The following is a 13,106-nucleotide window of genomic DNA, read 5'->3' on the forward strand; positions in this document are numbered from 1 at the left end:
GCTCCTCGACATCCGACATGACCACTTAATTATTGTGCTATCTGCCAAGCAACTATCTCTGGCTCTCAAGCCGGGGTACTTTACTAACAATGGCCCAGATAAGACACAACAGGTCACAGCGGAGGTGACACCATATGCCTCTTTGAATGGAAGGGGCTGCTTGATATCAGAATACCTCCCTTTTCACACACAGGGCTTCTATTCATAGCGAACAGATCCAGTCGTTTCAGGCCTCCTCTGGTTCACCTCTCTTAACCTACGCGTGTTCGGAGCTGCTGGGCTACAGGGCATCTCTCACTTCACACGACGCATAAACATATCACAAACAGGGTTACAGGGAACAAGCGGCCGGTAACCCGAGCCCGTCTGCCTCCTTCAGTCGAACACGCTGTCTTATCCGTCACCATCCAGCGCCGCGCTCTTCCTTCCCACCTCCACCGCACTGTTGGCAGTCTATTTCATCTCGGTCCCAGGTGGGTCTTTAAGAGTCAAATGTCAGAGGCCGGGCTGCAGCCAGACACATAATGAATATGAAATGATTCAGAGGGGCTGTGGGAAAGAGAGGCAGAGTGGTGTCCAGACAAGCCCAGCTCCTCTGTCACCAAGTGGGACCACGACTGAGTCAGGCTGAGCCAGCATGACGTGACACGATACACAATATGGATATCTAAAGTTACTTGAGAAACATGCTTCAATAAATCAAGGTGTACTGAAAGGCCTCGTCTTCCTCCAGACTCTCCCTATATGTGCCCTTGGGGCCTGTTAAAAACATCAACACCGGGTATTATGAAAGCCAGGAAAGCAGACTCCAGGTATTAACCACAATGAGATCATGTGAAACACAGAGACAAGCTTCGATTGTAGCGGCTAACCTGCTAGCTTATTTTTTAAAAAACAAAACGTGTTTTTGTATGCGTAAAATAAATAAATAAAGTTTGCGGGATTCAGATCTCTTTGCAAAACTGTTTTTAAACACAAATACAAGCGTTCCCTCTCCGCTCTTCAGTTACCAACGCAGACTGAGACCACGGCAGCAACACTGCTATTTTTTACCCAAGCAGAGCTGCCAGGCTCTTGTATTTTTAGCATACTAACCTCTACCCTATTTTCTTGGCTGTCCCATTCTCAAAATAGGAGGGCATTCCACTCTGGTGCGTGCGTGCGCGCGTGTGTGTGCGTGTGTGTGTGTGTGTGTGTGTGTGTGTGTGTGTGTGTGCAGCTACTTGAGGTGTACACAGTTGTCATCCATGAGATGTTAACACAGATCCCCAGAGGGAGGCTGGAGAGGAGTGTGTTGGTCCTGCGGCCTGAGAGTGAAAGAGAGAGAGAGAGGTTGCACAGCAGAGGCAGAGGCGGGCAGTGGTCCTCGGCAACTGATGAAACAAGGCAACATTCCATGTAATCACTCTATATATAGGGGATGCTGGAAAAATAAAAGAAAAGGGGGTGGGTGGGGCGGGAGGGAGGGCAGGAAGACTTGTAAAATATGAGGAAAAATTAGGGCAGGCGAGCATTAAAGATTAATCGCGACACTGACTGCCCGGCTCCGGCTTGCCATGCGGAGAATGCCACCGTGGAGATGGGAAACGGAGAGGGAGAGATAAAGTGTGAGAGAGAAAAGGAGACACTTTGGGAATGAAAATGCCTCGCAGATGAATTCGGGGGGGGGTGATGAATGTCCGTGGTTCAATACCGAGATGAATTTATGTGTGTTCCATTATGGGAGGGTGTGGATAAAACATGGAGAACGGGTGGAGAGAGAGAGAGAGAAAGAGAGAGAGAGAGCTCTCAATGTGGTGGTGAGCTAGCCATGCAGAGCCCATTGCGAACAAGCCATCTGTAGAGATAAGTAAAGAAGTGATTACAACAGGCCCAGCTCAATTTCTGACAGTTGACGCTCGACTGCCCCTGTAGAGCTGAATTGATTTAAATGAAGAAGCTATGAATATTTTAGAGGGCAGAACCCCCCTTTAACCTGAACTGTTTTGATCTCCCTCCCACCCCTGTGTGTGTGTGTGTGTGTGTGTGTGTGTGTGTGTGTGTGTGTGTGTGTGTGTGTGTGTGTGTGTGTGTGTGTGTGTGTGTGTGTGTGTGTGTGTGTGTGTGTGTAAAACAGCACAGACATGGAGGGAGAATGTAATTATTGAGATTACAGCCCTATTGTCACAACGGCTGCAATCAGCTGCCTTCTTTAAGCCCTGATGAATCAATGACACTGCCGGGATCTTTTCTGTCTGCGCTGCTTTGTTCATCAAAGTGAGCTTTGCAGTGTACACCAGCTCTTGTTTGGGGATTTAGAGTCAAACCGAACTGGTGTACAGTACAACTCTGACTGATGCCTCCGGCTAATTCTCTCTACAAACAAGCTGGGGCCCATCGGTGGGTCTGAGCGTGTGCTCGTGTACAAACACAGATCGACACAAAAAAAAAAACTGTCCAGACAAAAGTACGCGGAACTTCTGATCCACTCAATATGTAATAACACTGGAATATACTACATGCCAACCCAAAGAGGACATCAAATTTACCAGCCAGTCATGGCATTGTGCGTCATGTTGTGAAGCCAGTAGCTCTGCAAATGTTCACGACTACAGACCACACCCATTCATTACACTTTAAAAAAGTGACTAAGTAGCACTGTCAAACAGAAACAAGCATCTCTGTTGCTCCTGGTAACCTTGCAGCAGGTTGAACATCCCGTTCTGAGGGCATCTCTCTCTAGTAAACGATGAATCGCATAAAAAAAAAAAAAAAAAAAAAAAAAAGGCCGCAACAGCTTTTGAAGGTTGGTGGCAAGGTGCCGTTTTGGGAGCGAGTGATGGCAGGTTGTGAAACGCTGCCCTGCGGCCTCCCCCAGGAGAGCAGCGGTGGCAGCAGCGTTGAACTCCCTTCACCCCTTTGCCATTGCAAACATACCTTGATGACAAAATGCGTTATTGATGTTCACCTGAAGGTGAAAGCAGGCGTATTCCTGTGGACGGAATGATCTCTCTCTCTTTCGCGCGCGCGCACACTCGCGCGCTCTGCGGCGTTCCAGACGTTCAGGCTACTAAATCACTGTTGCCATTGGCCGAGAGGGGTGAGGCGGACGTGGCGCAATAAGGAGCCAGGCTGACGCGTCCCTCCCCTGGAAGAACAGAGGACCTTGCCTCAGTGCTGTCCATCCATCCATCAATCAGTCCTGCGAGTCCCTTCAGGCTGGAATCAACAAAGCCCCAGAATGAAAGCTCGTCAGTCTCTCTACAATAGCAGCATGTATGCAGAGGAGCGCACAGAAAATATAAAGCTCAGGAGCTTGACTTCGACATAAATGGTTGTATTCTTGCGCTGCAGTTCAAGACTATTAAGGCCCGGGATTTACATTACTGCGTCATGTCAACAAAGTCACAAGCCGTAATTTTATTCAAGTTGTGAGCAGCTTTGCTAAGAAATCCTGGGTAGATCATTCAAGGAAATAAATTTGGTACTTTATGTTCTGCTGTAATGGATGGCTCTTTTCTCCAGCTGTTTACGACAGCAATCCCCCACCCCCTCTTCAATGTCAGAAACTGACAGTATCCGAGCCAATTCTGTCTGGGGACAGGGATGCTTTGTTTATGTTCATGTCCTCCCAGTTCTCAGCAGACACTTGCCAAATAAAAACTGCATATAGAAATAAAAAAAAGGAGCGTGTGGGGAAGAGGGGGAGTGATATTTGCTGTTCTTTCGCAAGGCTTTACATCAATCTGCTGGCCGGCACAAAGTCCAAACAAATCACAGTTTTTCATGTTTTCAGCACAAACAGTTAGTTTGGTTGTTGCTCTGTCTGATACAGCAGCCTCTCAGAAAGCAAAACGAGAAATCACATGGGTTTGAGCTTTGCCAGAAAGTCTCAAATCATTCTTCCCTTCTCTTAAAAAAAAAAAAAAAAACATGGCTAAACCTCCCCCATCAACATAACTGAAAATTGATCCTGCCCTTACAGTCTATTGCACCGAGAAACAATAAAACACCATCTGTTTTTTCTTGGGCCTCATCTCCTGCTAGGCAAAAAGGACTTCCGCACTTAAATACCACATGAGTCAGATTAAGCTGCCAGTCACTTGCCGCTCAGACACACCGTTCATGTAGCCCACTTGGCATCCACCAAGTCTTCAGAAGACATACTAGCTAAAGCTCGCCTTGCTCTCTGCCTTGCTCCATGGAAATCCCTGGTGACCGCTTTCTTTTACACTGTGGAAAGCCTGAGGAAAAAAAAGAAAGAAAGAACAAGAAGCCTATGGGCTGCTGAGCATTTGAGCCCACCATGCAATCCCTCTCTTTCCTTCATACCCCCATTTTTTAAGTGTGTGACAGTCATGTGAACAAGGCCATGCACATTCTTTCATGCATGAGCCAATAACTGCTGTAAAGGCTCTGACAGGCGCTCAGTGAAAAATCAAGTGCATTTAGGCTGCAAGGCCGGAGACATTCAGAACTGGAGCTCTGAATATAACCAAATTACAAGCAGCTTGCTCACGCCGTCTGCAACTGGGCAAACCCGCGTCGACAGAGGCTGCCCGAAAACAGTCAAACAACGTAAACGGCAGCATCTTTAAAGGACGAATAATATTGAGGGGGGGAGCGTCCATAAGATCTGGATACTCTCCCAGCCACTTAATGCTGAAGAGGGCCGTTTTAGGGCCACATTCACTTCAGGGAAGATGTCACAGAGTGCACTCTTAGAGCCAGAGAGCTCTTCTGTAAAGCCTCTAATGAATAGTTAGATCCAGTGTGGAGAGGTTGGAAAAACAAGAGGACCAAAAAAGAAAAGCACAGAGGGGGTAAAAGAAGGGGAAAAAAAAAAAGAAAAAAAAGAAGGTCTACCAGCAATTTGTTTCTAAGCCCACGTGCAGAGGAACACATTCCAAGAGACTACTGTCTGTGAACTTCGTATCTAAAAAAAACAAAACCAAAGTGATAAAGCCGACAGATGTTTTTGAGATTGTCTCGTGCTTCTGAGCCTGGCTGGTTTTGGATTCCTGCTTCAGTATTGGAGGTGAAAAAAGTAAATATATCCTGCTCTGTTGTCTGATTTGTTTTCTACTCCTCTGATCCAACGAGCCACGTGATGACACTAACGGATGTTGTGCCTCTCGACTCCCCGCCGCCACCACTGCTCCCAGGTTGTGCACTAAATTTTTTATTACATTCAAGCAGTAAAGCAAAGAGCAGCTATGCTACCCCCTACGTACCCACCCACACACACACACACACACACACACACACACACACACACACACACACACACACACACACACACCCCCCCCTGCAATTCCTCCATTGAGCAAAACAATGTGGAGTCGAGTAGGGGATCAGAGGTCTTTTCCTGGGCCAAACCCCCACAGTCTCCTTCAGACAAGCTCACATGGTTTGAATCAATGCTGCCACTAGAGCTGTTTAGTGCACCAGTTCGATAAATACTATCAAGCTCGCTGGATATCTGCTTTGAAAAAAAAAGTGCGTCCCCTTTAGTTAAGAGAAATTTCTTATCGCCTCTCGTGACAAAAAAAAAAAAAAAAAAAAAAAAAAACCAAGCACACGGAGAAAGACTAGAATGCAAACAAAACAGTTTAGGGTGCTTTTGTTGCTGCTGCCAAAACATCCGAAAACTCCTGTTTAAAGTTCCCTTTTGTCGTGTCTATAATCTTGAGATGAGGAGGAAATTGGCCCTTAAGAGCCTGTGGAGATTCCTGCCTTTTTTTTTTTTTTTTCCCTTTTTACGCTCCTTCAGATAGGAAAGACAACAGAGATATCTCTTCTATAATGGCCTGCTTACATTTTGTGTAGCGTAGCTCCTTTGAGGTAAAAGAATGGGATGGGCCTCTGTTGATACTTGGTTGTTGCAATAAAACTCTTCCTTATTGCAACAGATACAGTATCAGTGCAATGAAATCTCCGAGGGTCCTGAGCTCAGGAAAAACTGCCCAGCAAACACAAACACATGCATAAAACTAAACCACCGAAATGAACTAAATCTGCTGATATTATAAAAGCAACATCTGACGTTGACATGCTATTTATAGACATGGCACAAACACTGTCATCCTCATATTTGGAGCACAAGGGGACAAATATTCAGCCCCGGGTGCATTTATTTGATTTTTAAATGTTTATTCAGAATCAAATATGCAACTTAAATATAAAGCACAGTGTGTTCTAATTTTTTCCGAGCTTTACAAAATATATATAGCTGGTTAAAAATAAATGTAATTAGTTTAATGCCTGACTGAAACATGAAATAGACAGCTGTCCAGTTAAGGCCGTACTGCTGCTGCTCAGGAACTGTGGCCTGTGGGCGCAGCTCTCCAGATTACCAAGAGAAACCTGGGGACAACACAGGCAGGGAAGTTTGATCTGATTAACGCTGGCATGGCTTGCAAAACCTTGTTTATATTAAGTGCATATTTCAGGAACGCAAAAAAAAGAAGAAAAAAGAGCCGGGGATAACGTGGCCTGGATCAGAGCGCCGCAGTCTCGCCGAGGCTCCTCCGAAAAGAGAAAAAAAAAAACCTGGGCGCAGACCGAGACAGAACGAACAGAGGCACGAAAGTGGGTCAAGTATATATATTGCAGTCATGAAGCTTAGTGATGGTGAGAACATGCAACACTGTTCGCCACATAAATAATTGAAATAAAACAGACTGCTGACAGGAATAAAGGCCTTACAGTCATTTTAGTCGCAGCTGCCGTGTTAGAGAAATAATAATAAAAAAAAAAACATTAGTAGATTTTAGATGGACACACACACACACACACACACACTCGCGAACATGGAGGCTTTAACTTCCCCAGTTATAGCGGGATGAAGTTGAGGAGGCAGTAAAAGGCACCTACAGTGATTGGAGCCGTTCCAGTGCTGGTTCCTGATGGACGTGCTGTAGGGATGGGGCGCTCCGGGCACCAGTCCTTTCTCCGGGATCAAGCATCCTCTGCTCTGGTTGTAGTAATCCATCATTAAAAATGGGTTCGGGCTGGGGTTCAGTCCCACAACGTCCACGCTCTCATACATCATACGAAGCAGGGCGACAGCAGGGTGATATTATCAAAAAAAAAAAAAAAAAAAAAAGCAGCTAACTATTGTCACGCACGCAGGGACACACGAGCCTTGTGGTCTTCGGCTCGCCACCAGCAGAGGTAGAATCTGAGGGGGCCAAACGTCAGGGGGGAAACTGCATTAAAATCGAGGGGAAAGTGATAAATCCAAACACAGCGGGGACATCTGAACATTTGGCATCTTCATACAGAGCTGTATTGATCGGAAACAACAAGCGAGGAGTGTCTGGAATAGCCTAATCGGCTGCGCTCAGTTTGAACACATTATTTATAAGAACAGTCTGCATTGTGCCCAGCGCAGGAACACGACACACACACACACACACACACACAAATAAATCGGAATAACTTCAGCAGAAAATATCGGTCCTGTCGGCCTTGCTTAAACAGAGAGCAACATATGTGGCTGTATCCAGACGACAAAGAGGGGCAAAAACACGAATAAAATCCCACAAAATGGAACACAAATCTCCCAAGTCCGCGTGGATACCACGGGGGAATTAGAACGGGATGCAGGCGCAAATCGGAAAAATCCGCGGAGTTGTAGTTTGTCCTTTGGGTTACGATCGGTTGTCCCGTTTGCGCCCGCCGTTGGTGGACTCCTGTCAGCTCCGTGAATGAAGCGCTCTCCCCCGTGCGCACCACAACAACAAGCGGCGGCTTCCCTCGCTCAGATCCTGCTCTCCAACATCCAGGTTCGCACGGACCATGCAGCGCCGCCTTGTTTGTATTCGGAGAGAGAGAAGCCTAAATCATTCCCACACCAAACCGTGCGGCTATCATGTTCTGCACAAATGTGACAAGGCACAGCAGCTGAGGGCTTTGGCTCCACCTCCATCAGCCTCTTTTTCTTTCCCTTTTTTTTCCCCCCCACTGCCTCCCCTCAGTGCCTTTCATGCGTTGCTCCTCCTTCTTTTAACCCCTTCAGGGACGTCACCGTGGATCTCCCTCTCCGTGAACACGGGCCCTGCATGAGGCTGAGAGGGGGGAGCCCGCCGCCCTCCCTCCAATTGAGCAACGGGGGCTTTAAATAGGAATGTATTTGAGGACACGATTAAGTTATATAAGCTCAGTAATTAGTCTTTCATATCTTTACACGGGGTTCATGGACGTAATGAGTGCTGCAGCAGAATGTATCTCTGTCCCTGTTTTTCCTGGAAGTTCCCATCTATGTTCTCACTCTTTATTTGGGCTCCTCCTTCCAACTAATTTGACCCTTTCCCCCATCCTCTCATCAGTCCCTACCCTCCAATTTTTTTTTCTCCCCCAGCCGCTGTCTCCCTAATTTGCCTAATGCTATGCGCCTGAACTTTTCCTGAACCCAGGGAAGTAGGCAGCCTCACCTCCTGGTGACCCACATGGCTGACTCGGATTCGCCTCTCCGCCTTGCCCTCATCCCACATTATTCAAGGTTTCCCACCTTGTACACCCAGTGTAACACCATTACACTTTTTCCTCAAGTGTTGCCCAGAGAGGCGCCGCAGTTCAGCCAGCACACAGGAGACAAAAGTGGCAAAGTCACCCTGTCCCAGTCACTGACACTTTTCTCACAGTGTACAGCTGGAACACAGTCCAGGAAGTTGTTTTGCTTCAGAGTTGCATCACACCCATAAAAAAAGAAAAAGAAAAAGTTCCTCAGCCTTTACTGTGCAACATTCCGTGCAACATTGTTGCAACTTATTATGCAAACATGCAGCTGTGTCATCCACCATGCCAATGGTAGCAGCGCTGTAAAGGAATGTGCATTCCCTCTGCACAGGCTGCTGATGCAAATATTAACGAGCTGCAAGAAAATAGTGGCCAACAAACACATCAGGAGTCCGGATGTTTTTTGTTTTTTTTCGTAATGCTTTTCAAAAACACTGAGCTGTGATTGTCATGTGATCTGAAGGACAGCTGTTGTCTCAAATTGCATGTGCAATACCTAACGGTAGAGATTAAGGCTGACCATCCATTAGATGCAGTTTTTTTTTTTTTTGACCTCGACACTAATATTTGTAAAAAAATTGATCTCTTAAAATGAAAGGCCGCATATAGAAATAGCAAACATCACTGATTGGGACGTCCCTGGCAAAGTGAACACAAGAAGATTCAAGGGCTGTTTCTGAGCTGCAGTTACTGACAGCTTTTAATTCACCATGCTAAAAGACAAAGGGGGCCATGCAATCTTTTGGTAAAACGTGTTTTATCCTTCTCAAATACATCTTCATTGATGTGAATATGGCCAAAACAAACCCTGGCTGACTTTTGATGTTACATACACCACTGCCCAAACAACACCCCCCCCCCTCCCCCACTTTCCCCACACACCTGAGCCACAGGACACAGCTGGATCCGACCAACACGGTTTCTGAGAGGGGGATTATCTGCAAGGAGACTAGCAGTGGGGGGGAGGGAGGGGGTGGGGTAGTGTAGGTTTGGCCTGCTCCGCCCCCGCTGACTGTGACACTTATTTAATGCAGGCCCCAGTGTGTTTACCCTGCCTGATAAGAGCCAATGTGCAGGGCCTGTGCCGGAGCGACCCCTCGCCTGCATTGATAGCGCAGCCACACATTCCTTGACAGGATTAGCCCCTATGAGTAATGGCTGTCAGAAAATGCTAATTTCTAAAGGCACTGTTTTCTTTTCCGAGGAGAGAGCATTCATCCTGTGATTGCAGAGGACAAGCTGAGAGATAACAGATTGTTGATCACCATTTATTAGGGGACGGACGAATGCAAGAAGAGACCGAATAAAAGTCCTTTTCCCAGTTTTTTTTTTAGTTTTTTTACATGTATTTTTAGTTTGTCATCCTCCAAAAGAGATGAACATACGACTTAGGATAAATAAATGTGGTCCTTCTATTTTCACAGGAAGAGAGAAATCAGAACAGAGGGCTCCTCTTGATGGACATTTGGAGAATTGGGTGTATTAGATTACGTCTATGGAAAAATAAGCACTAGTTTGGGACCAGGTGGTGTCCAGTTTATAAGTGAGTGAGACATCACAAACACAAAAATCAACTGTTATTACAAATACAGAGGAAGTAAGAGAAGCCAGTGGTCTCTATTGCATCTTCATGACTGTGTAAAGTATAAAAAGAGAGAGAGAGAGAGAGCCTCAAGAGGTTCAGCCCACGTTAACACACCAATCCAGGTGACTGTTCTTGTTCCAGCATCAAGCACCACACTCCTGAGAACATGGAAAAGTACTTTGGCGCTGTGAAGCCAGAGAGAATAAGATTGTGTCTGGATCCCCCAAAGTTGTCACTGAGAGCAGTGCAGTCTCAGATGCGCGGCTCTGGGCTTCAAAGTCGTGCTTGAATAAAGTCCAGGCAAACCGATGGAGGAGCCTGATCAAAGCCGCATTTGGATATGGAGGCCTCGCAGAAATAGGCGGTTACGTAACTGCAGATAATGGGGGGGATAGCACGAGCGGTAAACATAACGTCCTTGATTTGAGGCAAAGCTGTAAGTCCAGCTAAGAGATGGGGAGGAAGAGGAGGAGAGAGAGAGAGAGAGTGGGAGAAGGATTTTTAAGGAGGGAATTCAAAGAGTTTTATGGGCAAGGGCGGAGAGGAGATTGCCGGCTGGACCTTGAGGGTGTCAAGCTATTTTTACTGCCCCCCCACTCTCCTTCTTTCTCAGTCCAATCAGGGGCGTTAGGAAGCAGTAAAAAGTGCTCCCCTTGCCATTCCTTCCCCAAGGAGATGAGCCGACAGGTTAGAACAAACAATAGGTTATTTTGTCATTTGGATTATTGGACATGATAAAAGGAGGAAGAGCGCTTTCTCCGTGAAGTGGAGTCAACAGTGTCAGAGCAGATTTTGGTCCAGCTAATGAGTGAGAATAATTTTTTGTTCAGCAGATTCTGGAGACCATCCACCAACATCTGCAATCATTTGTCCCCTGACTCTTGTATTCCTGCACTGTGGAGATCATTTCTTCCCCCTCCGCGGCAACGAACACTTCCTGTGCAGTGTGTTCTTTTATTGGAGTGGATTGTCGAATCAAAACAGCGCAATCGAATTGTCCTAAAGTCATGGAAAAGTCTGTTGAGCCTCTGGTTGCATGGAGACACTTAACAGCCTAGAAGGCTCAGGAAAAACAGACCAGACCTGCCATATCGCTCGGACAACGCTTGGCTTGGGTAAACGCTATCTCCTGACAAGATAAGGCCAAAAGTGTGAGAGCTAGAATGGCCCGGGCCTAATTTTAGAGTTCCTGTCTGCCTTAGTGGCTACTACACAAACACAGGCGCTCCTGCTACACCTCCCCCCGAGCACTCCTGCACATGTGCCAGCAGATGGCTAATGCCCAGATGATAAAGAAGTCGGGACGAGCCTCGGCAGAGCTTTCCATCTTTCTTAAATCTTCCCAGCGACCTAATAAAGCAGCACAGCGGGAAAAGAGGAGAAACTCAGAGAGGAAGCACTGCAAGGAGTTGAAGAGTGTCCTAATTTGAGAGAGGCAGCGAGAGAGACTGAGATAGTGATTGTGTCTGTGCGAGTCTCTGTCACGCTGTGGGACAAAACGTGCTGTCTGCATGTCAGCAGCATTATCCCACGTCTGTGACGATCAGTGCCATAATCCTCCCTCCTACCACATGCCTAGTCCTAGCGGGACAACTTCCTCATGCCACCATCTAACCCGGCTCACATCTCCCCTGGGTGCATGCCTGCGTGTGTGCCAAGGTGCGTGTTTGTTTTTAAGTCTACCTGAAACCACGCGACCTGTCTGTTACCACTCCGTTCCCCTCGCTGCCTTTACCGTTTCTGTGCGCGCATTTGTTTGCACAGCTGGTTTTGTGCAGCCCGTACAGGCAGCACCAGCCAAACCCAACAGCTGTGCTCCCCGACTGCGAGCCAATGTGTAATGAGGGCTCGACCCTTCGATGTGAGAACAAGCTCCAGTTATCGATGAACACTCCATCGCTTCCACCTCTGTTCTGTCAATCTACTGGATACACACAACCCTGACCCAAAGCTAAACTGTTCTATAGATCTCACCATTGCTGCTCTGCTATCCTCAGGGTATGTGTGTGTGTGTGTGTGTGTGTGTGTGTGTGTGTGTGTGTGTGTGTGTGTGTGTGTGTGTGTGTGTGTGTGTGTGTGTGTGTGTGTGTGTGTGTGTGTGTGTGTGTGGGTCATTTCTAAAAAGGCCCTATCAGTGGCTGCATGGATCTTTGTGAAAGCACCCCTCCGATCATTATCCCTTTAATGTCCTTCCGACAGCAGATTCCAGCATTTATGGTACAGGCCTATATCTGCCCATAAAGCCTTTTATTGTTTAGCCCGGTTCTATGGTGGCTGTAACCTGGTTTTCCCATTTTTTATGGGGACCTTCACTATATCGCAGAGGGGGAGGACAAAGCTGCCCACCATCGGTGTTTACCAAAGTATGGCCCACTCATAAATCCATCATGGCCGGCGGCATTCTGGAAATACCTCAGCCGAGGGAGAGAAAAAGAGAGAGAGCGGGAGAGGGGGGTGGGGGGAAGGAGACACAACCTATTGTGTCGTTTGTAATCGTCCACACTCTACAGCCTTGAGTTAGAGAGCCCATCTCCTCAATGATCATTAGGTCTATGCTCCTTTGCACCAAGTCCATCACTCAGCAAATCAAGAGAAAATTGCTATGGATGTTACCCTGGAGGAAGGATATCTCAATATCAGTCATCCCGCACTTGGAATGGCCCCCATTAGCTGTCAGAGACAGGGGGCTGTTCGGTACATAGAGATGGACGCAGCGCTAATTCTATTAAGAAAGACAAGAGGAACTGAGCATGAATCTCTGAGACCAGGAGCCACCAAGAGACCAAGCGAAGGACAGAAACAATGAAGGAAATGTAGAGTAAGATATGAGAGTGGAAAGACGATATTTAACTATAAATCAATAGGCAGTGGTTATAAGAAGTGTGCAGTTTGATTTCAAAGTTGTTGAGGTATTTTACAACAATAAAGAGATCGAGTCAGAGGGAAAAAATGAACAGACAGTCAGTCTTCTAAGAAAAGGGAATTTGTTAATGTGCCATCGTAATGAGCTCCATGCTGT

At 46.8% G+C, this 13,106-nt stretch overlaps 1 protein-coding gene across 3 annotated transcripts in view; it reads right to left on the bottom strand.

The window, feature by feature from the left end:
* The window catches only part of raraa (retinoic acid receptor, alpha a), a 143,411-nt gene that overhangs the window by 32,384 nt on the left and 97,921 nt on the right, over positions 1-13,106 (bottom strand). The window contains exon 1 of one of the 3 annotated variants that reach the window (XM_069691426.1): positions 6,856-8,755. The exons of the other annotated variants lie outside the window; for them this stretch is intronic. Coding sequence (XP_069547527.1) covers positions 6,856-7,033 — 178 coding nt within the window. The 5' untranslated portion in view covers positions 7,034-8,755. Of the gene's footprint in view, positions 1-6,855; positions 8,756-13,106 lie in introns of those variants that run through there. 3 annotated transcript variants of the gene reach the window in all.

The sequence above is a fragment of the Brachyistius frenatus genome, unplaced genomic scaffold, assembly GCF_029030835.1.
Source record: "Brachyistius frenatus isolate BFR_SWC_R1_liver_20210118 unplaced genomic scaffold, ASM2903083v1 Contig_11, whole genome shotgun sequence".
Taxonomy (NCBI): Eukaryota; Metazoa; Chordata; class Actinopteri; family Embiotocidae; genus Brachyistius; species Brachyistius frenatus.